This window comes from Microtus ochrogaster, chromosome 4 (genome assembly GCF_000317375.1).
Source record: "Microtus ochrogaster isolate Prairie Vole_2 chromosome 4, MicOch1.0, whole genome shotgun sequence".
Taxonomy (NCBI): domain Eukaryota; kingdom Metazoa; phylum Chordata; class Mammalia; order Rodentia; family Cricetidae; genus Microtus; species Microtus ochrogaster.
Genome location: NC_022011.1, coordinates 14,182,370 through 14,209,761, shown reverse-complemented (window position 1 = coordinate 14,209,761; position 27,392 = coordinate 14,182,370). Strand labels below are relative to the sequence as shown.

At 51.9% G+C, this 27,392-nt stretch overlaps 2 protein-coding genes across 5 annotated transcripts in view; both read left to right on the top strand.

Moving 5' to 3' along the window:
* The window catches only part of Adgrg1 (adhesion G protein-coupled receptor G1), a 29,969-nt gene extending 17,165 nt beyond the window's left edge, over positions 1-12,804 (top strand). For all 4 annotated transcript variants that reach the window (XM_013354311.2, XM_005345580.2, XM_005345581.2 and 1 more), the window contains exons 2-14: positions 1,169-1,254; positions 1,737-2,159; positions 3,896-4,025; positions 4,423-4,570; positions 4,877-5,008; positions 5,364-5,480; positions 5,791-5,836; positions 6,029-6,132; positions 7,029-7,147; positions 8,106-8,374; positions 9,115-9,223; positions 10,167-10,435; positions 11,393-12,804. In XM_013354311.2, the coding sequence (XP_013209765.1) occupies positions 1,191-1,254; positions 1,737-2,159; positions 3,896-4,025; positions 4,423-4,570; positions 4,877-5,008; positions 5,364-5,480; positions 5,791-5,836; positions 6,029-6,132; positions 7,029-7,147; positions 8,106-8,374; positions 9,115-9,223; positions 10,167-10,435; positions 11,393-11,523 (2,061 nt within the window). In that variant the 5' untranslated portion in view covers positions 1,169-1,190 and the 3' untranslated portion in view covers positions 11,524-12,804. The remainder of the gene's footprint in view (positions 1-1,168; positions 1,255-1,736; positions 2,160-3,895; positions 4,026-4,422; positions 4,571-4,876; positions 5,009-5,363; positions 5,481-5,790; positions 5,837-6,028; positions 6,133-7,028; positions 7,148-8,105; positions 8,375-9,114; positions 9,224-10,166; positions 10,436-11,392) is intronic.
* Positions 12,805-16,487: 3,683 nt separating this feature from the next.
* The window catches only part of Adgrg3 (adhesion G protein-coupled receptor G3), a 26,974-nt gene continuing 16,069 nt past the window's right edge, over positions 16,488-27,392 (top strand). Inside the window, exons 1-2 of the mRNA XM_005345579.2 lie at positions 16,488-16,533; positions 19,208-19,367. Coding sequence (XP_005345636.1) covers positions 16,488-16,533; positions 19,208-19,367 — 206 coding nt within the window. The remainder of the gene's footprint in view (positions 16,534-19,207; positions 19,368-27,392) is intronic.

The window sequence follows — 27,392 nt, the reverse complement described above, 5'->3', positions numbered from 1 at the left end:
ATCTAAAAGTGGAAATTGGATCAAGTTTTCAAGTGATTTGTGAGCTTCAAGTTGAAGTGAGGAGTGAGGAGTCTATGTGGAAAGAGACGGTCGGACTGAAGGGTTGAGTGACAGGCGCTGCAGAGGGAAGGGAAGGGTGGACAGTGTCAGGGACCATAGAGGGAAGGGGGGATCTGGCCTGCTCCTAGATGCTGGCCTTCTGCTGGTTCTAGGTGACTGGCAGTGGCTTGATAGGACACGGGGAAGCCCACACGGAGGACACACTAGCTCTCCAACAACCTTCCTGTTCTCTCTGTTAATGCTCCAGCACCACGTGAGATTCCGTTCCTCACGCTCAGATGCTCTTCATGCTTGGGTGTGTGGGACTGGTTCTCGCTTGAGGGGCCAGCATGAGCAGAATGAGGCTCAGGAAGGAGGCAGGAAGGAGGAACCTGCTTGGGTCACATGGGCATGGAGTTTAACATCTGCCTCTTCCAGAGGGCCTTTTAGTTTCCCTCCAAACTCAACTTCTTTTGTGCCCCAAGTGTCTGGGCCCAGCAGATGAGTGTCCGTCACTGTGGCCTGACAGAGTTCCCGATAGGAGATCTTCATAGGCTGAGGGATGGTAGTCAGGGTCTTTCAGCACCCAGCTTGGTCACTGGGCTAGCAGGAGAGCCAACAATAGAGCTAGCTCCAGTTTTAGTGTGCGTTCATGTAGGTGTAGGGTAAAGAGCTGCCTAGGTTGGTAGCCATCCGGCACCCAGCTAATAGTGGCCTATGGAGTCAGTGTGGCGTGAATGGAGCTGGCCCTCATGGGGCACCAGGGTAGGGGTGAGTGGGTAGACAGCACAAAGAGCACGTCTCGGCTCCAGCTTCCCAGACTCTGGTGGCTGGCTCCCCCTGGTGGTCATGACAGACAGCCCATTTCCCCTCTTGGCCTCTAAACCTGGTAGCTGCAAGGTGAATTCTAGACAGGGCTACTCTATGGCCTCTGGGACCCCCCTGCCCCGCCCCGCCTCTCATGAGCCGCTTACACTCTGTGGAGAGTGGTGACTGTGCCTCTTGATAGCCTCTGGCTGCTCTGGAGGAGACCTGACCGTTTCTGTATGACCTGTAGCTCACACCCCACCTACATATAGGCTCTCGCTGTGGGGCTGCCCCCCCCAATAATGCTCTCACTCTTTCCCAGGTGGTGACTTCTGGGGAGTACAATGGCAGTCCAGCTGCTGTGGCAGATGGTGTATCTCCTACTGAGTCTGTTCTTCCTGGCTCAAGGTAGGCTTTCTTGGGGCCCTGGGACTGTCGTGACTGTTATTAGTTAATGCCTCTGTGTCTGTGAGTGGACTCTTTGGGTAAGAGGTGGGTCTGCAGAGCACAGCTTAAGCTGGTTGAGGACACCTTGGGGGAAGCCGAAAGGTACCCCTTCCTTCTGAGATTCAGTCCACCGAACACAGCTCGGGGTGGGGTTCGCAGACTGGGTGTCAGCCTCTCACTCCTGGGCAGATTCTTGGACAGCCCACACTTGTGCAACAGCCATGGCCGCTATGTTCTCATTAAATAACTTGTGTTAAAGTTGGGCTTTTGACTTTGAAATCATTCTTTATTTCCAGTTTTGTTTTGGTTTTTGTTTGAAACCAGTAATGTTTTAGCAGGATAGACACATTGTTATAGATCCTTGAAGTATAGAGGTTTGGAATGTGTGTGAGTCCCGGGTCCTTGCCCGTGTTTGGTCCCATCTATTGCCTCTGCCTCCTCAGGTGCCCTCGGTGGCAGTCCCCGAGAAGACTTTCGCTTCTGTGGCCAGCGGAACCAGACACAACGGAGCTGGCTCCGTTACAGCCAAATTCCGGAGCTGCACATCTCTGTGCGGAACACGGACGAGGCCCTCACGATCCACGCCCCCTTCTCTGCAGCCCCTGAGCTCCCTCGCTCATTCCCAGAGCCCAGAGGGCTTTACCACTTCTGCCTCTGCTGGAGCCGCCACACAGGGAAGCTCTACCTGCTCTACGGCAAGACGGATTACTTGCTGAGTAGTGAAGCCTCCAGCCCCCTCTGCTTCCGGAAACAGGAGCAGAGCTCGGAGCAGGGGGTCCCGTTGCTTGCCACCTCTGTCAGCTCCTGGCGGAGCCCCCAGAACACCAGCCTTCCCGGGGCTGCCATCTTCCGCTTCTCTTTCCACAGTAAGGAACAAACGGATGTAGGATGGGAGGCAAAATGGAAAGCCCGTCACGGAGGACCTGGGTTCTGATCGCAGCTATGGTCACCAAGCCTGGGCAGCCCCTGGCAGTAGGGAGCCATGAAAGGTGTCTGAGCAGGGGAGGAGTGGGATCCAAGGAGAACTTCTGGAAGCTCTGTGGAAAAGCTTAGGTGAGGGTAGGAAGGTGGAGCCCCGCGGTGGCCACACTGGAGAACTACACCAGCCCTGCAGCACCCTGTCTGTCCCTGCTCTGTTCTAAGACCTTTGTGATGGCTATGGCATCTCTTCAGCCATTAGGAGAGTGATTTAGTTACTTTTCATCTCTAAGATCAAGTGCTCTGACAAAAGCATCAGCCAGGGAGAAAGGGTTTATTTTGATTCCCAGCTCTAGGGCACAGTCCATCATGGTGGGGAAGTCCTGGCGGCAGGCGCTGGAGGCAGCTGGTCATTTGCATCTGTGATCAGAAAGCAGGCTGTGGTGGATACAAGCTTCCCTCCTCCTTATCCAGCCCAGGACTCAAGCCTAGGGGATGGTGCTGCCCACTTGTAGGGTGGGTCCTCCAATCTTTGTTAACCTGATCTAGATAATCACTCACAGTCATGCCTCAAGGCTTGTGTCCTAGGTGATTCTAGATCCTGTCAGGTAGATAATCAGATTTAACGCTCATGGAGAGCAAGGGATGGAGAGAGTTTATTACTTACAAGTCTTGGGGTGCAGAGCACACATGGAGGTCATAATTACACACACAGGGAGTGGAGGGGAGGGGGAACACAACTTGACCTGGGAATGTACCGTTAGGAAATGTCAGCATTGGCAGAACCACAGTCCAGCTTCTATTCAAAATACAAGGGCTGGAGAGTGGTTAAGAACAGTTGCTGCTTTTGCAGAGGACACAAGTTCAGTTTCCAGCACCTACATTAGGTAGCCCCCAAATATCTGTAATTCCAGTTCCAGGATCCCCCACATCCTCCTCTGGTCTCTGCAGGAACCCAACATGGACACACATACGTGTACTTTCCTCTCTCTCTCTCTCTCTCTCTCTCTCTCTCTCTCTCTCTCTCTCTCTCACACACACACACACACACACACACACACACACACACACAAATAAGTAAATAAATAAACTGATAATTATTTAATTAGATCATTAAAAAACAAAGTATGGATAGAAGCAACATGAACTATAGGCATGTTCCATACACCTTTGTGTCAATAGAGAGGAAACTGAGGTACATAGAGCTATACAACTAACAAACTGGGGGTTTGGGGTGTGAATCTAGCAGCTGATGGGTAGGGTCAGGAGAAATTAAGACGGTCAAAGTTCAGGAAAACAGGGAGATTGGCAGGGAGGCCTGGGAACCATGTCCTTGTGGGTTAGGGAACGAATGCTTTTTCTGCCTGCCTTTATCATCTGGATCTCCTCAAGTCCCTGATGACACCCAACTTAGAAGGTCCTGGAGACAAAGGCTAGAGGTTGTGAGGTCCCCAGAGCTGGCACAAAGAACCCACATTCTCCCCAAGGAGAATGTGCAGTAGACCCCAGGAGACACAACCTTCCTTCATGTTTCAGTGACCTGTGGTCTCCTCCACCTCTTGCATCCCCGGTTCCTTCTGCAAAGTCAATAAAAGTGTGGATGGAGTACCACATGAGGGTTGCATAGGGTTGTATGCTGGCCATTCTCTAGGTGGCAACCTCAGGCAGTCTGTTGCCTTCCCAGATGCCCCGCAGGTCTCCCACAATGCATCTGTGGACATGTGTGATCTGAAGAAGGAACTGCAGCAGCTCAGCAGTTTCCTGCAGCATCCTCAGAAGGCCTCCAGGCGGCCCTCGTCAGCGCTCATCAGCCAGTGAGTGTGGACTACTTTCTTAGGGGTTGGTGGGAGATCTGACCTGGGCTCCTTCCCTGAGGCTGGACCTCCCCATTAGATCCTGCTGGGCTCTCAGCAAAGATAGATATCAGTGCATAGCCAGGCAGTGCCCCGCCTCTTCCCCACAAGAGACTCCATCCTGGCGTCTAGCACATTGAATCTCTGAGAGGCTGGGACCAGCTCAGGCATAAGTGGGTCACAGACATGGGCTGAATTCTAGAACAATGTCCCTCACTGCCACTTCCCCATCTCCATACCCAGCTGCCTTTGTCCTTGGTCCCCTCTCCTCTGTTCCTGACTGCCCTGTGTATCTAGATCCCCTGCCCTGGCCCTTTCCTCTGTCACCTACCATGTATCCCTCCCACTCCCATACCAGGCGGTTACAGAGTCTGGAGTCAAAGCTAACCTCTGTGAGCTTCCTGGGAGATACTCTATCCTTTGAGGAGGACCTGGTCAATGCCACAGTGTGGAAGCTGCCACCCACAGCCGGGCTAGAGGATCTGCAAATCCACTCCCAGCAGGAGGTTGGGTGACCCAGGGTAGGGTGGGCTGGAAGGGCAAATGGGAGCATTCCATATAGTATGGTACCCCTTGGCTTGCCCCGAGTCCAGGGACAATCCACAGCCCATGGGAGAGCTAGTGTCTGAAGGCCCAGATTGTAAGACTCCATTGAGAGTCTCCTAGCTAGACTCCTGACACCTGACTCCCAGGCCTCATGTGGCGTTGCCCAGAGCACAATGTTTAGAAGTGGGGGGAGGGATTGTGCAAAGTCGGGGTGGCGGGACCTGGGGCATACGCTGGGCAGGGCACTGATGGTCCTTGATACGCAGGAGGGGCAGAGTGAGGTCCAGGGGTACTCGGTGCGGTTGCCGCGGGCCCTCTTCCAGCAAACCAGAGGCCGTCGCAGGGATGCTGCCAAGAGGCTCCTGGTAGTGGACTTCAGCAGCCAGGCCTTGTTCCAGGTATGGAGTCTTCCCTGCCTACTCTTTGGGGAACTGATTTTGTACGTCTGACAGAGAGGTGGGGAAGACAGTAGCTAGTCTCTTTCCTCCAGGAGCCAAAGCCTCTCCTATAAAAGCAGAAAGGGCAGGGCAAGGCCCAAATCTCCTGGGAGAGGTGTAAGAGGCTCTGTGTTCTCACGACAGGACAGTGTGAACGACCCACAAAACTCTGAAAGCAAAGTGCTAGGAGTGATGGAAGTCTGGCAAGAGTGGGTGGAGGCCTCCTTAGCTTTTCTTCTCAGGCTTAAACCTCCGACCTGCCCTCCTCACCCCCAACTTCATATATCTGACCTGCCCCCCAACTTCTTATATCTAGGACAAGAATTCTAGCCAAGTCTTGGGTGAGAAGGTCTTGGGTATTGTTGTACAGAACACCAAAGTTAGCAACCTCTCGGAGCCCGTGGTACTCACCTTCCAGCATCAGCCCCAGCCGGTAAGCATCCCTTCCTGCTCCCATCCCTCCCAACTCACTTGTCCGGAATGGAAAGGTTGTCTGGCTGAGAGCACCCAACAGCCAGGTCCCTGATTGGGGGAGGGAGAGAGCTGCAGGGTGGGCTGTGAAGAGAATGTGAAGGGTGGGTGGGCCATAGAAAGAAGGAGAGAGTACTAAGGTGGGCTAAAGAAGGACCATGGGAGGAGGGCAGAGAGAACAGAGGGCAGACTGTAGAGAAAACACGGGGAGTCAACTGCGGAAGGAACACCGAGGATGAATTATGGAGGGCCCATTCTTCTTGTCCCCACAGAAGAATGTGACTCTGCAGTGTGTGTTCTGGGTTGAAGACCCGACATGTGAGTATGGAGGGGTGTCTGGGAGAGACGGAGATCCCCAGGGATGGGTTTCTGGAGAAGACAGGCTTAGAGGAGGGAGTGATGGAGGCCAGGGCTCTGCTGGGGGAGGAGAACCTTGCAGGAATGGTCCAGTCTGTGTTGAGGGCATGGTGGGGTCTCAAGGTCGATCAGAGTCTCCTGCATCCCCCTCAGCAAGCAACCCTGGGAGCTGGAGCAGTGCGGGCTGTGAGACCGTCCGCAGAGACACGCAGACATCCTGCCTGTGCAGCCATCTGACCTACTTTGCAGTTTTGATGGTAGGTGTCTCCCGCTGTAACTCCCTTGCATTTTGGCCACAGGTCAAGTGGTGTGCTGTGTTATGTACTTGGAACCCGCTGACTCATTTAATCCCAAATAACCCTCCAAGGTAGCTCCTATCACTATCCTGCCTGGAAGGAGGTTGAGTCACACACCTGAGGCTGCGCAGGTCATTAAGTGCCGGTCCCTAAAGCTCCTGTTTGCTCTTTGTTCTCAAGTTTTGGTGTGTGATGAAAACGCAGATTCCCACCCACAAGCCTGGCCCAGGACACTGCTTCTTATACACCCCAACTAGAAGCCACTAAGATGTGCTCTTTCAGACCCCAGATCTCAGGGGCTTTATTGACCAACTTCATGCTCCCAGAATCCTTTGGTGTGAGAAGCTGGGGAGCTTAACTTTGGGGCCGAACATCATGAAAACCAAGATTCTTCTTGCCTCACAATGTGGGTACATCCTGATAAAACCACTGTGAGGAGAAAATATGTCAAATCAAAAATGTATACTGTGCCCGACACCAGCTCTTCTAAGCACACAGGGTGATCATCTCCTGCCCCAGAGGGCTGAAGCAGCTTCAGTGGCCCTAGGGGATTTCAAAGTCTGAGCTCAGCTTCTCCTGGAAGTTGGTGCTTGATACCATTGTCAATGGACAATCCCCAGCTCAAACTGCCTCAGCTAGGGCTTTGTGTGTTTCAGGCTGGGCCAGAGCTCACATCTTGGGTGAGAATTCCTGGTCTTTGAGAGTCAGAGTCTGCCTGGGTTGGAAGGGAGTCCCAGAGGCCTCTGGAAGGGCATTCAGGTGGGAGGGGCTTACCAGCCCCCAGCTGATCAGGAAGGGGCACACACTGGCTATTGGGGAGGGGAGAGTGCTGAGACTGTCATTCTGTCCCCGTTCAGGTGTCATCCACGGAGGTAGAAGCCATCCACAAGCACTACCTCACGCTCCTGTCCTACGTGGGCTGTGTCATCTCTGCTCTGGCGTGTGTCTTCACCATTGCCGCCTACCTCTGCTCCAGGTAGGCCAGAGGAAACAGTGTGGTTCTACATCCGTGTAGCCTAGGACCATGCAGGCTTGCTTCACCCAAAGTATGTGTGTTGTTGGGAAGCCATGGACTGACCGCCTCATGCGGCCATCATTGGATACCAACAGTAACAGTCAGTCCAGCTTTAGCACTGAGGATGTGAACAATTAGAACCCAAACTGCGGGGCACACAGGGTAACAAAAACACAACAGTGATGGAAATGGGACTAGGTGACTTCAGACCGAGTATCCATACGCCATGCACTGTTCAAAGAGGGTGGCAGACTTCTGAGGCCTCACATCGAGGGAGTGAATGAGATTGTCCCTGGGTGGAGGAGAGACATCCTTGGCTTTGGGTGACCCTCAGCAAGTCTTCAGTTGTCCTGGTGCAGAAGGAGGGGTGGAGCTTGGTACAGGTGTGTCATAATCAGGTGCATCGTGACCAGGTGCACTGCAGCTGTGCACCAAGGCTAGGCATGCCATTCTGAGGACAGGCAGTGGTTGGCTTCATGGAGGCCAGGGTGGGCAGGGCACTGAGCACAGGGCCAGGGGCAGAGGCAGGAGGATGAGTGGGAAATGTGGTCTTCCTGTATCAGACACTTTTCCAGCTCTATCTCCCACTGTGTCGAGAAGAGGGCAGTCTGAGGTGAACTGGATTAGCTTGGGGCAGCAGAGGATAAAAGAACAAGTTGAGGATGGTTATTGTGGGGCCAGTGTCTGCAGCTCTGGAACTCCTTAGAATCCTGGGGTACAGGGATACCACACTGCTGCTGGTGGGCTCGTGTTCACAGCTACTCAGAGCCACACACGACAGACAGCCGTGGAGCAGGCATACAAGGCTTTCTGGAAGAGGGGCATAGGGAAGAGGAAAGGAAAGGAGGAAGAGGAAGGAGAACAAAACAGGGCCATACCCCTGGACCTGCCCTGGCCCACCAGCACATGCTTCTTGTAGGAGGAAGTCACGTGACTACACCATCAAAGTGCACATGAACCTGCTGCTGGCTGTCTTCCTGCTGGATGTGAGCTTCCTGCTCAGTGAGCCTGTGGCACTGGCGGGCTCCGAGGCTGCCTGTCGCACCAGCGCCATCTTCCTGCACTTCTCCCTGCTTGCCTGCCTCTCCTGGATGGGCCTTGAGGGCTACAACCTCTACAGATTGGTGGTAGAGGTCTTTGGTACCTATGTTCCTGGCTACCTGCTCAAGCTGAGCATTGTGGGCTGGGGTAAGTGGCAGGGGAGAGGGGACACCAGCACCCACTGTCTTATCCACTGTCCACTGGGCTTCAGGCCAAGCACAGACAGCAGGTTCTGCCCTTCCCTGTTAGGGAGACCAACTGTTTCCTGTACCTGGACTGGGGCCACTTAGGCTAGCAATGACTCCACCCATAGACTGCCCACCCCCCCAAATCCTATGTGGCAGAGTCTCTATGACTTTGGCATTTGTTCTTGGCTGATGACAATTCACTTTACCTGCGTCTCAGGCTATTCAAGTCATACTGGGACCCAGAGTTTTCTACTATGGGTCACTTTGGACCCTGGACAGACCGTGACCTCCCCACACCCCTTGCTGTTCTTCCCATGTCCCTCTCATTCACCTTCTGCAGAGGATTCACAAAACCCGAGCTGGCTGTGGCAACCTTGGCTGTGTGAGGGGATTCCTCACCCCCACAAGGAACTTTCCATTTCTGCTATCAGAGAGTCAAAGTTGTCCTCCCTGCCAGAGTTCCTGGTGTCCTCTTACTGTCCACCCCCACAGCCCCATCACCCTCTCATCTTCCTTGTTTGACCAGGCTTCAACAGTGGACCGCAGACCTTTTCTCCTGGGAGACTCAGGAAGGGATAGGGCAAAGTTGAAAGAGAGCCTACCCATTATGGGAAACCAGAGAGGACCTGTTCAGGTCCTCTGGGAGTAGAGGAAATGGACTCAGAGGGTGGAGCCAGAGCCTCTGCTTACTGCCCACAGGTTTTCCTGTCTTCCTGGTCACTCTGGTGGCGCTGGTGGATGTGAATAACTACGGCCCCATCATCCTGGCTGTGCGCCGGACTCCAGACCGTGTCATCTACCCCTCTATGTGAGTGGCTGTGGCAGGGGCAGGAGGGTGGGCCTGGAGGGAGGAGCAGGGACAGCAGCCTCACCAGGCCATGCTGCCCAGGAGGCTATGAGCTCCAGTGAGCTGGAGCAATGGGCCTGGCAGTGGTCAGAACCCAGGGCTAAGGACCACAGGACCTAAGAGAGGCCAAGACTGTCCCCCAGCACTCAGATGCCCATGCTGCAGAGCCTAGCCCTTCTCTGGACCTCAGTGGAGAGGTGTTGGGCCACATGGTCACCCATCAGGCTTCCTTGCCACATCCACTGGTTCTGAGGCAGATGGAGGCCTGTGGCCTAGAGGGCATGGATGAGCCCTCCTCTACACCCCTAACTTACTCCATCTGGCAGCGGACATCCTCAGATTAGACCTGAAGCCAGGCCTCTTGAGTCCCAGGCCTGGAAGGAATGCTTGCCACTGGGTCCATGTAGATGACATTTGCCCCGCTGCACCAGGCCTGGTGGGTTTGCCTCAACCTTGTACTGTCAAGAACATGGTTTCCTTAATACCTGCTTTAAAGCTATCTGACTGGGTAACTCCTAGGTGTGTCTTTAAAAATGATGGCTCAGTGGTTAACAGTGCACACTGCTCTTGTAGAGGAGCTGAGTTTGGTTCCCAGCACCCACATCAGGCAGCTCACTGACACCTGTAGCTTCAGTTCCAAAAGATCTGACCCCTCTGACCTCTGTGCACCAGCACTCCTGTGAACATATCCACATGAAGACACACACATAATTAAAGATTATAAAATGTTTTTTAAAAACTAATTGACTTTAAAAACAGCACAAAGACAGCAAGGCAGTGGTGTTTGTACATGATGAGCATTCCCAACGGCTAGCCCAGAACTGCCCAGAACCACCCAGGACCCTGCTGCTGCTCCCCCTTCTAAGCTGAGCCTCCCCTTCCTGAGCTGCCTACTCTCGTCCAGGTGCTGGATCCGGGACTCTCTGGTTAGCTATGTCACCAACCTGGGCCTCTTCAGCCTGGTGTTCCTGTTCAACCTGGCCATGCTGGTCACCATGGTGGTGCAGATCCTGCGACTTCGCCCACACAACCAGAAGTGGCCCCACGTGCTGACCCTGCTGGGCCTCAGCCTGGTCCTCGGTCTTCCTTGGGCCTTGGTCTTCTTTTCCTTTGCTTCCGGTACCTTCCAACTTGTCATCCTCTACCTCTTCAGCATCATAACTTCCTTCCAAGGTAGGCGTGGTGAGGGCCCCGCCCCTACTCCATAGCCCTGACCCCTCCAGCTGGTGCTCTCTCCAAAGGTGGAGCAAAGGAAAGAGATGGCCAGGGAACCACAAGTGCTCTCTTCTCTGGGCCTCAGTTTCCTCCTAAGGGTACCCAGGCCACATGCAGGACGAGCCTGTAGTGAGTACTTACTGTGTGCACGTAGCCCCGTGCTAAGCCCCAGGGTGACAAGTGTGTGATCACCGAGGAGACTCAGGGAGTAGGAGAGCTATGGCAGACGATGACAAGTGTGGAACCCGGGCTGGCGGGGACAGTGGCCTTGGGTCAACAATGTCAGATTCACCAGGGGCTTGAAAAGACAAACTCTAGCCCGCTCAGACCCACTGATCCTTTCTGCACCTGAACAAGATGCCCATGGCACAGGTCAGGGAGATCTAGTATAGGAGCAGCAGGTTGGGGAGGGGCAAAAGCAAGGGCCCTGTGGTTAGAACAAGTGTTGGGAGGCTGGGGAGCGGAGTGTGGCTGAAGGTCAGGCAGTGGGAGCTGGAAGAAGGATCCTGGAGGCCTCACCTTGAGGCCGGCAGGGTCCACACCCTCTACCCCATGCCTCCCATACTCAAACACAAAGGCCTAGACACTTCGGCACCTGACTGTGCTGACTGACCAGGGGCCACACGGCTATGTCAGAGTCAGTGGAGTCACTGTGGGATGGAAAGGGATGAGGAAATTTATCCCAAAATAGTGTTGTTAGACATCTCCTTCTTGTCCCCTTGGAGGTACGGGACCCTAAGCTGCTATGTAAGGCCAGCGCTGAACCACTGACATGCTACAGGGTACCGAATCATCACGAGTGACTCCAGGGCCCTGAGTACATGGCTGGGTCCTGCACAGAGGGACTCTGAGAGGGAACCAAGGGCCAGACGTGGCTCTCACTTCCTACTGATGCATGTGTCTCCCTGCCCACAGGCTTCCTGATCTTCCTGTGGTACTGGTCCATGCGGTTCCAGGCCCGAGGCGGTCCCTCCCCTCTGAAGAACAACTCGGACAGCGTCAAACTCCCCATCAGCTCTGGCAGCACCTCTTCCAGCCGCATCTAGGCCCCTGCCCCACCTCCCCGTGGGAGGACACACGCATGGCGCCTGTTCACACTGTCTGTGGCTCGGTTTTGTGCCCAGCATTTGTTGGGTGGGGGCATCGTAGTAGAGAAGGCCCTAGTCCCTGGAGGGATAGGGCTGTTGTTCTGGTAGGTTGACACCTAGCTGACCTTGAGGACTACTCTGCTCCCAGATCTGGTCCTCAAAGCACACTGCCATGCTGGCTGTGGGGCTGTCCTCACAGCTGTATCAGGCTGGAGCCTCAGGCCTTGCCTTACTGGTCACCTCTGGGCCCAGTGTGAGACTCGCAGGCCCAAGCCACGGTTAGGGTTAGATTTTGGAGCTTGACACATCCTGAACGGTTGCCCCTGCCTGAGACACAGCTGCCTTGGCTCTTGCCACTCTGTCCCCGTGGTCACCGTGCGGCACTCTGCCTCTCTGACTTTTGATCCTGGGGATAACACTGAGGGTGGATGGGCTGTCTGGGAGAAGCTCTGGAGCCAGAACCCCTCAGGAGACAAACACCTCCTGCTACCTGCCTGTCAGCCCTCTTCCTTCCCCAATCCCCTCCTCCTCTGTGGTCCCCTAGCCCTCCACCTGCAGCTTGGGGTCCCAGGTCTATGCTGTGATTTGGGGTAGCTGATGCCTGCTATAAACTTCTATCTGCTGTGGGCCTTGGCCTTTCACCACCTCTGGCTCAGGGAAGGTTCCAGGGCTGGACCAGGCCAACCTGTCTGAGCCTCTCTCCAAGCTGCCTCCCCTTTGCTCACACCTCAGAGGGGCTTCCGCCTCTCCTGAAGCCTCCCTCCGGCAAGAACTGTGGGAAACGGCGCTTTTTTTTTCAACCCAATATTCTGAAGACCAAGACGGCCCTCTCTGGTGACATTGGCAGCTTGATGTTCTCCTGAGGGGTGATCTTCAAATCATTGCAGATGGCTCTGAGGACACTGGACTGCCTGTAGTGAATTCTGTCCCAGTAACACACTTTGGTCCTGTGCCAGGTGGGAAGATCTGGCAGTGGCCCTTGGAAACTTCCACAGTGTCCTGGAGCTTTAGTTATAGGGATGGGGAACCACTTCTCTTGGCTGGGAATCCAGGAGGACTTCCTGTAGGAGGTAGCATTTCATCTTGACCTCAGCCTTCAAAAATGAGGAGGATATGCTCTTTTTAAACTCCAATTCGTTTGTCTTTTGATATTAAAGCTCTGTGTAGAGAGTTTGGAAACTGTAGGAGATTGTTGAGAAGAAAAATAAAAATCGGCTGTTATCTGATGCCATGGCAAAGCAACACAGTTTGGAGAGATTCCGTCTCGGCTTTGTGTGTGCGTGCGTGTGCACACACGTGTGCGGCTTTGTGTGCATGAACACGCGCGCGTGCACTTTTTGGGGACACCTTCTCAGGAAAATGGAGAAATGGGCAGCTGGTGTCTGTTGGGGGGTGGTGCTGGGCAGAGGCGTGGCCCCAGTGAACTGGAGACCATGACCATCGGCTGCAGCTGGCTATTGCGATGTGGAGGAGGACCTAGGTAGCCACATAATTTGCCTTTCATGGGGTCGAGACTAGGAAGTAAAAAAATCCATCGATCTTAATATCTTGGACATGCAAAACCTTCCTAGCCAAGGAGGTCACTTGAGAGTTGAGCCCAGACGTTGACCAGACATGGTATACACGGACCAGCTGGGCCACCAGTCTGAGGCAGCTGGGCTGCAAAAATGAAATGGCTCAGCTTTTCTCCCAACCCTGCTCCTCACATCTCTCCTCCTCGTCATGTGACACATGTTAGACGTCTCAGGTGTCCCCTTATGTGTGATTGTCCCCATCTGTCTCCAGGTACAAAGGTATAAAAAGCAGGGTGTGGTGGTGCATACAGTCCCAGTACTTGAGAAGCTGAGGCAGAAGGACTAAGAAAGAGTTCAAGACCAGTCTGGGTTATATAGTGAGACCGTGTCAAGAAAGGGAAGGAGGAAGGAAGGTAATTCCTCTGCATTTGAAGTCTGAGATCAGCCAGGATCCACACTCACACCCCACCCCCACCCTTCACGGCTCCAGGGGAAGCTGGGAAGTAAAATAGGCCAGGCACTCTGTAACCAGACAATGCTGCTTCAGAGGATCTAGGTATATGAGCAGTTCTCACACCAAGGCATGAATGTGGCAGATATGGGGACCTGCAGGGACCTTAGCGTGTGGGAGCCTTTGGTACCATGTCTGTCTCCAATCTTCCTCTACAACTTTGGTAGCCTCTGATTCTACTTGGGGGCTGTTATTTGTTTGGTTGTTTTGAGACAGGGTTGCTCTATGTAGCTCTGGCTGTCCTAGAACTCACAATGTAAACCAGGCTGGCTTCGAACTCAGAGATCCACCTGCCTCTGCTCTGCCTCTCAAGTGCTGGCATCAAAAGTATCTGCCTCTACTGCCTGGCTTACTTTGGCTCTTATGTCCCCACCTTTGAGGGAAGAACCAACCCTTCCCAAGTTCCTCTGCCTGAGCAGGATCACAGTGCTTGTAGGCCTCTAAGTCTCTGTGAGCCCTATTGACCAACACCCTCTCCCCTCTCACAGGCAGAAAGCACCCCCTAACTTCTTCCCAGAACCTCTGGTTTCAAGGCTAGCTCAGATAAAGGGGTGAGACCCCTAATGGCTTTAAGGGGCTCCTTTGGCCCTGTTGGCCCTTTATAGGCTGAGCGGAGACAACACACTTTTCCACTAAGACAAGCTAGGGAGCCTCGGAGACACCTTTCTGTTTGTGATACAACCAGGGTAGCCCAGGTGATGCCGGCTGGCCTGGCAGAGGGCTTGAGGCCTTGCTGACTAGAAAACATTGGGATAAGCTGAGGAGGGAGGTAGTAGAAGGGGACATTACAGTTATGTTAGTCCTGAAATGCGGGGACCCCGGGGCTCTTGAAGGGACGCTAGGCCAGTCCCTGGTCTCATGGGGGTCTTTTGCCTGGCCCTTCCACCTCCCTGGCTGCTCCTGAACGGCCTTCCAGGAATACTTGACACCATTCCGTTGTCTGTGGATCACTTGGCCTTTTCTGTTGGGAGCAGTGAGACCCCAGACCCTGAATTTCTTGTAAACAACTTGTTTTCCCCTGATCTGAGTGCCTACAGCTGCTCTGAGCACGAGACCTTCAGAAGTTCCTGATGGCAGGAGAGTGGTTTCTGGTGGGTTTGGCTGGGGCATGGCTATCTCTATATAATCTGCCCCTGAACACAATAAAGGGGGCATCCTTGGGGAATTCAAGGATGACTTGTGTCGCTGTCTCTCTGTCTGTGTGTGTTTGTGTATTTTAACCTCCAGCCCCTTGCCCAAAGCTCGGAAACTGGGTATCAGTGCACAGAGCGCAGACACGGGGGCGTGGTGCGCGGCACTTTTCAGGAACCCATGGAGCCAGCATGAGTTCTAGGGTGGCCCCCAGGATGCCAGGACCCAGCATCTCACACATCCTTGCCCTTGCCTGTCGCTAGGAGGGAGGCCAGAAGCAGCCAGAGGAGGCTGGCTGGAGGAGGGGCAGGCCCGGTGGCTCTCATCTTCCTGTCAGAGGAAGCTCAGGACACAGGAACTTCTGGATTCTGACCTGGGAATCCAGGCTATATCCCCCACCCACCTTTTACCAGAACAAGAGTGACCCATCATCCCTTCTCACACCCCCTCAGGTCGAAAGGGCCTAGCAGGGGACGTGTGGAAGGAAGGGGAGACAGAGGACAGCTACAGAGTAACAGCTCCCCCAGAAAGACCCCAGAGCGGAGCAGAGCTAGGGTCAGATCTGAGAGGGGTGCTAGTGAATAGGGTCTCCTGTCCAACTGAGTGGCTGTGACAACACCAAGGGCCTGGCCTTACCCATGACTTCCTTGGGGTCACTCCTTCGCTAAGCACGTGTATATGTGTACGTGCGTAAGTGCGTGTGTATGTATGTGAGTCCCTTTCTTCCTGCCTGGACCAGCAGTGAGCAGCTTGGGGAGGGTGAGTAACCTTGTAGCACTCATTACCGTCACACGCTAGTTCTGGCCAACTCCACACACGTCACGTGTCCTGCCCAAGCCTCGTGAGGGGGGCCAAGCAGCAGACAGATAGTGCAGGGTCTCCAGGCCAGGCAGTAGCCATGACAGGTATGTCAGGATGATCACTTCCCCCAGACCCTGGCCACCTCCATAGGGCCCGCACCCCTGTTCCTGAAGCTAGGACACCAGTTTATTCTCCCTGTTATCCTGCCTTGTGGGAGAGGCTCGAGGCCCACAGTATCAACTCCCTTCTCCTCTCAGGCCCAGCAGGTTAGGTTCGCACTTGGTCTTATTCATATGACTTCCGAGTCTTTGGCCTCACGGGTGTACTTGGCCAGTTACAGGTCTCGACAAATCCAGACACTGACACTCAGCTTGTGCACAAGCTGTCCGCCACTTGGTCCCTGTCACAAGCACGGGAAGGACTAGTGACTTGAGATGTGTGGAGTTGCTCTGCGGAGGACATGCATAATCAGTTAACCAACACTGGCATGAGATGGTAATCCGCGCTGAGAAGTGACGGTTGATGTCCCCAAGCTGGCCACTGCTGGACCAGGCAGGAAGAAGGGAAGTCATATACACGCATGCACACTTACGCGCATACAGAGGCGGAAATGAGCTTCCCACACCCTTGCTAGGGGAATGGGGAAGGTGTGCAAGACTCCAAGCCTACTCAGGGCAGAGACACCTATGGCTGCTGGACTCCAGCTCCGCAGTGCCCACTGGCAGGGTGGTGGGAGTTCAGCCCAGTTCCGTCTCCAGGTGATCTCAGGACCATGTGGGTCACAGAGCACTTCCTAGTTCCCCACAGCCACCTTTCACAACCCCACCGATGGCGCCATTCATTGGGCAGGAAGAACAAGAAAGAAGAAACAGGAAACGGTGACCGCACGTCAGGCAGGAGGAAGGCCAGTTGGACAGAGCTTGCGACTAGGAGGCCACACAGCCACCGGATTCTGCTGAACACTGATGGCAACAGCCAGGAGCCTGGGCCTCCTGCTCTTTCTGCTACTGGGTTCAGGTGAGCACACGTGGTTCCTCTAGCCTTCCTGCAGAGGCTGCAAGATGCCATGCCGCGAAGGACCCCGGGGGGCATGGGGAGAGATCCAGGGACTCAGTCAGGCTGGGGAAGTAAGGAATGAGAGTGACCACCTCATCATCTCTTTCGTCCTGTTGGGTCATTCTGTCCTGATAAATCCCATCATGCTGGGTCTCAGCTCCCTCTGTCACTCCATAGCATGTTGTAGGTGGGGCGGAAAGATAAATGCCCATCCATCCCAGCTGGGCTAGAACCTGGTGGGCCAAACGAGCTATTGAGGAGCCTCTGGGTTCCAGACAGAGGTGTTGGGGCCTCTGGAATCTGAGCCTGGAAGGGTGAGCAAGTGCTCTGCCCCCATAGTCCACCCATCACAGGCTCCCCCTCCCTGTCAGCGCTGCTCGGTGTCATCAGTGATGGGAGCTGGGACCCAGACCACTTCCGTCATACTCATTTCTGCTTAATATCCCAACATGGGTTCCTAGTCTTGCTCTACCCAGGACAGCCAGCTCCCACCCTTACCTCTGTAGGCGGCTCCATGTCCTTGGCTGCCGAGTGCCGACTCTGTGGAGCGGTGTGGTGAGGTGCTCCTGTCTCTGTGCCCTGTCTGCCTTTGTTTCCTCCAACTTTGACAAATATCCTCGGGGTCCACTTCTCTGCATGTCTGTCACCTATGGACTTGTGACTGGCCACATGGGTCAGCATCTTTTGGTTTAAAAAAAATCTCTTTTCTTTAGATGTTAGGAGAATTGGTAAAGGACAGAGTTCAATGTCTGGCTCAAAAGTGGGCAGATACTGTGAGACATACTCACACCTGGGAGGTGTGCAGAAGGATCAGGTGTTTGAGTTCAGCCTCAGCTGTACAACACTTCTGAAGCTAACCTGGGCTATTGGAGGCTCCAGATACAAAAATAGATAGAAAATGACAGTGTTGTCTTTGCCATGGCCAGAGCACATCCTGGGGCAGAGCAGGCTGCCAGGCAACCCTGGGAAGGCCAGCAAGGCTTTTCCAAGTGGTGATGTGGATCTAATGGTGGCAGGGATGCTCAGGACTGGGTGATGTCAGTCATCTGAGTGACCTAGGAGTTGGCAGCTTCATATAGGACGTTGGATTCTGCCCTTTGCGGTGCATCGGATGCCATATTCCATTTACCCCCCAGTCCCTTTACTCACACACTCGAGAAGCATGTGTGGTGCTAAAAGGGGCGCACACAAGTGGTAGCTGCTTGCCTGCAACCCTGAGCCTGAAGCGAGAGGAATGGGCTGCGGCTGTAGAAGGGAAAGGTGCCAGTGGCGAGTGGAGGGTCTCGAGTGTGAACACGTGCTTTCTGAAGGGAAACTGATAAAGCCTAGCAACAGTCATTTCTGCATTTGTTTTGGGAGACAAGGTTTCCCACATGCTAAGTGGCCTGCCTAGTAGCCCCGCCCCTGCCCACACTCACTTCCCTGGACACTAGGACTGACCCATTGTACATATCAGACGGACGCTCTCCTGTGCCACACTCCAACCCCGCGTGGTGAAAATCTGATGCAGAGTCCTGTGATACGAGCCTTTCCTGAAGTTTTTGCAGAAGCTAATAAAGATAGAGACAATGGGCGATACACACATACACAGCACAAGCACATATGCACATGCAAAGTGCACACATGTACAAGCACACACACACATGCACACACACACACATGCACACACACACACACCAATTTTACTTTTATAAAATTCACATCGTAAGCCTGGCCGTGGTGGCACACGCCTTTAAACCTAGCACTAAGGAGGCAGAGGCAGGCGGATCTCTGAGTTAGAGGCCAACTGGTCTACAGAGCAAGTTCCAGGACAGGCTCCAAAGCTACACAGAGAAAATTTGTTGGATCTCTGTGAGTTTGTGATCAGCCTTGTCTACATAATGAGTTCCAGGACAGCCCAGGATATGTAGAAAGACTGATTCTGTCTTAGAAAAAAACAAAACCACATCGTCCTACATAAGATGGGCTGTGTGCCCAGGTGTATAATCTGTTTCCATCTCCTGAAACAAAAAGGTTGAGAAGATCAAGCCTCAGAGAGATTGAGTAACTTTCCTGAGGACAGTCAGGCTGTGACAGGAAGCCTCTGGGCTCCGCCGCACAGGGCTCTAAGTAGAAGTCACAGAAGCTGGTCTGTCTAGCTCTGTCTCCTCTTAGAGTAGCTTCCACCAGCTGACTGCTCCAGCCCCTCTGTTGTCCCTTCCCTGCACCTGGGCCTGCTGCAGCCCCTACCTACCCAGGCAAAGCTGGGAGGGCTAAGGTCAAGCAATACTTGTGAGTTAGAGCCGGCCGCAGTTGCCAGGCCTAGGAGGCAATGCAGGGAACCAGGCAGGCTCTGCGGAGGAGACGGTTTGAGGGTGACAGGACTGGCAGAGAAAGCTCTTCAGGGCGCACTGCACGGAAAGCCTTTGTCTGGAGAATCACATGCCATGCTTTCTTTTCCCCCAGTCACCACACCAGCCCCGTGAGGTAGGAGTGGCTCTTGGGAGTTGGGGAGGGTGGAGCCTGCTGGAGGGCAGCTAGCTGATTGACAGATGCAGCTACCTACCTAGTCCACTGCCCCTCCGCTACCTGGCCCTTGTTGCTCTGTTTCCTCCATTAGTAAAAGGCGAAAGATTTATACGATCTGAAGAGAATCCAGAGTATGTTGAGACCACTGAAGAGTCAAGGAACGTTTGCCTGCTCAAGGGGAACCATGAGTATGACAACTTTGACTTGAATGACATTGCTGAGTGCTTCACCACGTGCGGGCCATCAGAGAACATCTCCTGTGATGTGGGGAAGTTGCAGAGGTGAGGGGAGAGGGGTCTGTTGGGAAGCCATAAGGTCATAAGCCCCCAGGGCCCTGGAACATGCTGCTCCCTTCTTCTTCACCCTGGTGTGTTTTCTCTGACCTGGCTCCACCCACACAGTCAGAGTCCCTACTGACTAGGGCAATGGTTCTCAACCTATAGGTCATGAACCCTTTTGGGAGGGCCAAAGGACCCTTTTCACAAGGGTGGTCTAAGACCAACAGAAAACAGATATTTACATTACAATTCATAACAGCAGCAAAATTACAGTTATGAAGTAGCAATGAAAATAATGGTGGCGGGGGGGTCACCATAACATGAGGAACTGTATTGGTCGCAGCATTGGGACGGCTGAGAACCACTGGACGACTGGATGCAGAGACAATTATCCTATCTCTGCCTTGGGAACAGTGGAGGAACAAAAAGGGACACACATAGTGACGACTTCAGAGTATGGCCAGTCAGAAGTGTGGACAGGGAGCCAGTTTAGCACAGAAGAGGAAGTCTGCTAAGGCCTTCTCTGGAGGGCAGTCTGGGAAAGGGATTTGAGAAGCGTGGAAAAGTTTTCCAGTGGACCCACACGATGGTAGGTGGTATGACTGCATAGCTCCATAGTGCTGAGGACGGCCAACAAGGCTTGAATTGTGAGAATGCAAAGACGTTCAGGGGACAGAGGCGACAGTGTCAAGATGGGATGGGTAGGGGATAGAACTGAAAATATAAACAAGGAGTCAGGTGTGAAGGACCGTTATGGGAAAAAGGAACACGGCATAGTTGAAGTTAAGAAGGGTTTGGTCAGCTCTGCGTTCTAGACTGATTGCTTGGACTTCAGGGCAGGATCCAAGGATGGTGTCATAGGCGGAGGTGAGACGGGATAGGGCGTAATTCTATAGGCTCCATGGGGCTGCTCAGGAAAGATGGCCCCGGGGAGGCCAGAGATGGGCTTCATAAGACCAAGGGAGCTGGTTAGATGGGGTGGGGGAAGGGAAGCCTCCAGGTGCTGTCCCGGCTGGAGCCATTGCCAGAATAACTCTGTCCTCTAGGCAAAACTCACCCGGGTGCTGTCCCGGCTGGAGCCATTGCCAAGAGTAGCTCTGTCCTCTAGGTAAAGGGACCCAAAACTCATCAGGGAATGCTACCAAAGTGCCAGCTTACAGCCAGGACTCAGGAAACGGTCGTCGAAGGGTTGAATGAAAACCTTTGCCCAAAGCTGGCTATTAAGACCCAGGTTCAGGTCGGCAGTCAGTCTTTCAGTGGCCTGAAAACATTCCCAGCCCTGCCTGCCGCTACTCAGGCAGCTTCTTAGACACCTTACAACCTGAATACACACCTTGGAGAGAGTGAGTGCCTCAGCAACTGAGTTGGTTCCCACTACATCCCTTGAGTTTGCCCTTTTATCTTCATAACACTGTCTACAGTTACTTTTCCTATCCCTGAAACAAGATACCTTGCAGGAGCAAGCTAAGGGGAAGGCTGGTTCACAGTAGAGGGTGCTGTCCATCCATGGGGTGGGGAGGGCACGGTGGATGGAGAGGCTCTGTCCATGGAGGCAGAGGCTTTCAGCATGACTTGCTCATACACACCTTGTCAGGGAGGGGCACAGGAAGCAGAGGCCAATAGGAAGCGGGCCTCGCTTGTATTCTTCAAGGCCTGTCCCCTGTGTTCTACATCTACCATCTAGACCCAACCTCCCAAACAGCACCACCAGAGGAGGTCAAAGTGTTCCCACGCAGGAACCTGTGGGACGTTTGACATCCAGACTAAAAAGAGCTCTGAAGTAGGTCCTGCTACAAACCCATTTCTCAGAGAACTGAGTGGGGTTCTGTGCAGTCAAAGAACTTGCCTATGATTGCACAGCGGGTAAGAGGTCAAACTGATGGAAGCTGAATATGTGACAAGCTGGACCAGTCTGCCAGTGCTCAAGTGTTTAAGTTACCTGTAAAATGGGATTCAGAGAATGACGGTAGAGGTTAAACACACAGCTCTACACCTGAGCGCTGGGGTTTCTGCCATCGTCCACACTGCCATGTTGTCACGTTCTCAAGCCCCTGCTTCTGACCGCTCAGGCTTCCTCACAATGTCACTGAGGATTGATTGCGTGAATAATTCATGGGGGAGTATTAGCAGACAGCAGGAGCTCAATAAATGTTAGTGTGCTTTATTTTAAAGGCTCTTTTGATTATAAAAATAATACATGCTGAGTGTGGTGGCCATTAATCCCAGCACCCAGGAGTCAGAGCAGGCAGAGCTTTGAGTTCAAGGCCAGCGTGTTCTACATACTGAGTTCCAGGACATCCAGGGCTACACAGAGAGACAGTGTCTCTGCAAACAAAAGGAACTACAAAAAGTAACATGTATTCATTGGAAATCAGCTACAGAAAGGAGGTGAAATTCCCCCTAACCCATGAACCAGTGATGGCTATTGTCTTCATTTGGGTATGTTTCCTTTTTCAGCCTCTTACATGACATGTAACTTACACCTTATTTCTTTGTAGGTGACTCAAGCTTTTAAGCATTTGTAGTTGTGTATTGTAGTGAACTTGTATTCCTAGGCGTGGAGCTAGTGATTGGGGGGGGGAGGCACAGGGTTAACTCCAGAAGAAGCTACTGAGTGGTCAGATCAAATCTTGCTCCACAGGTTGTGTCATTGGGGTTGACCCATAGCTGTGCCAGCTCTTGGTATTGTTTGCTTTTCCCTTTAGCCATCCTTACAGTTCCTAGTGTACCTCACGGAGACTGTAATGACATTTTCCTGATGACTGATGTTAAACACCTCGCCTTGTTCCTCTTGAATCTTGATATTGTTGTTGTGCTTGGTGGTATATAGAGCTGTCTGGATTTTCTGTACTGATTTGGGGATCCTTTGGCTATTCTGCATGTGTCTCTGTGAATACGCACACTGAGAGTATTCTTTCTCTTCACGACTTCCTCTTCACTTTCTCAGCACTGTCTTTGACTGCTGCTAAGGTTTTTAATTTTAGTTACTGTAATTGATCAGATCTTTAGGTTTGCTTTAAGTGTTATTATTGTGTGTGTGCATGTGCATGCACGTGTGTGTGCATGCATGTGTGTGTGTAATGTTAGGGAACTAGCATGCCACAGCATATGTGTGGAGTCAGTTCCCTTCTTCCACCTCCCACGTGGGTTCAGGGATTGATGACAAACATCTTTACTCCATTGAGCCATCTCACAAGCCCTATTGCTTTTTTTTTTTTTTCAGAGAAAATGGGTATTTATTTAGTGGGTTATGAAAGGGAAGGAGAAAGAGGAGAAGGGGAGAAGGGAGAAGAGCAGAGAGAGAGAGAGAGAGAGAGAGAGAGAGAGAGAGAGAGAGAGAGAGAGAGAGAAACAGAGGGAGGGTGGAGGAGAGAAGCCACGGCAGCAGCTACCTCTTCGGGAGAGAGATGGAAAAGGAAGGTGCCCCATTGCCTTTTTAAAGAATTTCTAGTCGAAACCAGGCAGGTGGGACTGCTGGAGCACCTTTAATCCCAGAACTCAGAAGGAGGAAGCAGAAGGCTAAAGAGATCAAGTCCAACCTCAGCTACACGGTGAATTTGAGGCCAACCTGAGCTATATAAGGCCAGATCTTGTCACAGACAAAAAGAAAAGAAAAAACAAAAATAATTTTTTCTATGCTAAGATCACAAAAAATGCCCCCTTCTGGTTTCTTCAAAAGTTTTATTGCTTCCTTGCTCACATGTCTAAGCTCTCGTGAGAAAAGAGCCAACTGCTCGATTCCTCAGAGCTTTCCGCTTGGCTGGCAGAGGCAGCAGACAGTGTGGGGAGGAAAAGCTTGCTGCTTATTTGTGGCCTTTGAGTCTCAGGTTTGTTCCTCTTCCCTCACACACCTCCCTGAGACCTCCTGATGCCCTGCTGTGGCTCCAGAGCTCTGAGCCTGTCTGAGGCAGGGCCTGAGCTCCTTGCTGCCATAGTCAGCGCTGAGGCAACTTTCTTCCCCTGGGTTTGTCTGTCCTGGTGACAGAAAGGGAGCCAAACAGTATTTAGGAATGGCTTCCCTCCCTTAGCGTGCTCTTTCGGTTCATCCCTGCTGTGGCCAGTGAGGTGTGCTTTGTGACCCACGGTGACCTCTATTCACCAGGAACTCAAACTCTCAGTAGAAAGATCTTAGGAAGAACAGATGTCCTAGGACAAGAGAAGCCACAGGTGCTGAACCTCATGTTCACGATTTTATACAGGATGTCACCCCGAGGTCGCCACTGTCCTAGACTTTATCCATGATGTCACCCCAAGGTTATCACTGTCCTAGCTGCCATTGACAGGGTGCCACAGCCATCGTTGCATGACTCTGCTTCTCCATGCATTTTTGGGAGAATAAACAACTCTTCTTGATCCCAAAGCAGAGGTCCAATACCATGCTTCTTTAAAAATAGATATGTTGAGACATCTAATAATAATAACAATTATTCTTTTAATGCACAAAGGTTGACACTAGAGAGGATGGCTCAGCAGTTAAGAGCACTTGCTGCTCTTGCATGTGACCCAGGTTCAATTCCCTGTACCAGGCCGCTCACAACCACCTGTAACTCCTGCTGCAGGGGATCCAACATCCTCTTTTGGCCTCTTCTGGTGCCTGTCTGGAGTGTGGTACAGTTTGCATGACTACACACATCTGTCAAGCCCTCCCCTCAGAAAGCTGACAAAAATTTCAGTCTCACAGAAAGCCTGTCATGCTCCACCCCCAAACATGGAGGATATTAGTAACGGTGGCAACCATGACGGGGTGGTTAATTTTTCTTAACATTTTCAGTTATTTTTAGATTTTTTTTTAATTTTATGAGCATGAGTGTTTTGCCTGAATGTGTGCATCTACACCATGACCATGCGGTGCCTGTGGAGGTCAGAAGAGGGCATCCAATGCCTTGGAACAGGAGATACGAATGGTTGTGAGCCACCATGGGAGCCGCTGTGTATGTGTGACTTCTGTAAGAGCAATGGGTGCTTTTAGCTGCTGAGCCATCTCTTCAGTCTTTGATGGTGAGTCTTGATTGTCAACTTATTTGTGTTGAGCAACTGGATGACAGAACTACCTCCGATGGTGTCGGAACTCCTTCCAGAGATAATAGAATTGTGGGGGCTCTGAGCTAGCTCATGAATTTAAACTTGGAACAAACCGCTGGGTGGGAAAGTGGAGCTGGGAAGGTGCTGCCTAGCTGGGGCATCCTTTCAAAGTTACCTCTTGGCCCTGTCTGTTTCCCATATGCTCTGCTTCCCAGCAGCAGTGAGGTGAGCAGCCTCTTCCTTACCTCACATGGTTTTCCGCCTCACCGAAACAGGGAAACAATAAAGACACTCACCTGGGGGCTGAGCCCTCTGAAGTCATAAGTCAAAATAAGTGACTCCTCCCTTAAAACCGTGTCTTTCAGGCAACACACTGATAGCAACAGTGCCCTTGTGGTCACTGTTCTATAGTCCAGTGCTTTTTCAAGTTTACCTGTTTTCACATACCACATCATTTCCCCCCTATCAACATGCCTGTGCCATGTGAGCCCTCTTGCTCTCTCTTTTCCTCCACCACACCTCCATGCTTCCTTAATAGAGTCTTTAGAGGCTGGAGAGATGGCTCAGAGGTTAAGAGCACTAGCTACTCTTCCAGAGGTTCTGAGTTCAATTCCCAGCAACCATATGGTGGTTCACAACCATCTTTAATGAGATCTGGTGCCCTCTTCTAGACTGCAGGCATACACACACAGAGAACACTATACATAACAAATAAATAAAGCTTTAAAAAATATAGAGTCTTTAGCCCAGGTTGACCTCATACTCACTATTATAACCAAAGATAACCTTGCCCTTCTGATCATCTTACCTCTATCTTCTATGTATTGGGATTGCAGGCATATGCCACCACACCGGGTTGATGCTTCCGGCATGCTACAGTTTATTTTCTTTTTGTTTGTTGGTTTTTTGGTTTCTTTTTTTTTTTTTGAGACAGGGTTTCTCTGTAGCTTGGGAGCCTATCCTGGAACTAGCTCTTGTAGACCAGGCTGGCCTCAAACTCACAGAGATCCACCTGCCTCTGCCTCCCAAGTGCTGGGATCAAAGGCGTGTGGCACTACCACCAGACTACATTTTATTTGCTTTTAAATTTGGTTGTATTATCTTCTTTTTCAGCAGTGGGGGGGGGGGGTCAGGGTCTCTTATAGCCCAAGCTTCAAACTGACTAAAGATGACCTGGAACTCCTGATCCCTCTGCCTCCGCCTCCCAGGAGCTGGAGTCACAGGACTGGGCCACCTCAGATTGGCATCCTGATGTGGATGCAGTGGATAACAACACACACACACACTGTTCACCACTAGAGTTCAGTATTAGGATATTTATACAGTATGTGAGGCCATTGCTGCGGTCACTCTTGATGCTTGTCTGCAGCCTGCTGCTGCTCCTGCCCCACCACCATCGGTCCGGCCAGCCTCCTCCTCCTCAGGACCACCTCTGGGCATCTTGTATAAAGGGAACTCTTTCAAGTGACCCTTCCTTCCTTTAGCGCAGTGAGCCTCATCCATATTTTATGGTCTTTATTTTAGTTTGATTACCCATGCAAATATATTACATTCTTTTGTCCATTTACCAATTGATGGGCATTTGAACTGGTGCCAGTTCTTGATTGGTCTGAATATTGTTCCTATGAATATTTTAATCCAAGTCCTGAGGCCATATGTTGTCATTTGTTGGAAGATCTATGCCTGGGAACAGAATTGCTGGAATATATACTGAATATATGTTGTGCTCCATAAAAGACTGCCAAACTGTCTCCCAAAGTGATTGTGCCATTTGCTTCCTATCAGCAGTGTAGAAGGCCCTCATGTGGTTCTGGCCACTCAACATCTTTGCATGAGCTCATTGGTCATTTAAATAGTTTCCTCTGTTAAATGGCGCTCTCTCTCTCTCTCTCTCTCTCTCTCTCTCTCTCTCTCTCTCTCCCTCTCCCCCCCCTTCCTCCTTCTCATTTCATTGTCAGAAATTCCAGAAGGTCACTCTCTGACAGAGAGTTGTCACCACAATGTATTGTATCTGTATGGTTCGTATAGGGTGTGAGGGTCGGGGAGATCAGTCAAGTGCTTGTTTCGATCTGTCCTCTTGGGGAAGAGGTCATCAGAACTAGCTTACCATGAAGCAGATGTCTGGATTGAACCCATTAGAAAGACTGGAGGAGGGGGTGGAGTGTGGGTGTGGAGACGCTTCTGGACGGGAATGTTCCGCTTACATTCCAGATGATTGGGAGCTCCAGTGTTGTTGTGCGCATCTATAATCCAAGTCTCAGGAGGTGGAGGAAGGTGGGCTGTGAACTTGAAGTCATTCTGGGACTGTCTCACAGAAGTGAGGTGGCACTAAAGGAACATAAAATAATGAGAAGTCACTGTACCCAAGAACCACTCTGGGGAATCTTCCTTAGGACAGTGAAGTGTGCTGTTTTGCAAAGCTGAGGAAGGTCTCTAAATATATAAGGTAGGAACGTATAGAAACATCTATTCAATTCACTATTTACCACTTTTTGTGGTAACAAAAATGTCAATTCTTCTACAATTTCTTATTTTATTTGTTACCAATGAAAGCCAACCCTTCCCTGACTATTAAAGGTAAATCAAAGCAGGATAATATACTCTGCTCCATGGATTCCACAGCCTCATCTCTATGATTCTGGTCCAATGGTTTTCTTATGCTGTCTCCATCCAATGATACTTGCATATTTTTGCATAGTTTACTTTTCTATTCTGCAATCTATTCTCTGTTATCTCTATAGGGTCCTTTCTCTTTGATAACTATGGCTATTCAAAAATGGTGACAAAGATTGGGGTGTAGTTTAGAGCACTTGTCTAGCATGCCTGAGATCTCATGTTTCATCCCTACTACACAGAGAGAGAGAGAGAGAGAGAGAGAGAGAGAGAGAGAGAGAGAGAGGAGAGAGAGGAGAGAGAGAGCTAAGAGAAGGGAAAGAGAGAAGGGGGAATAGAAAGAAGGAGGAGAGGAGAGGAGAGGAGAGAGAGGAGAGAGAGATCTGCTCAGTG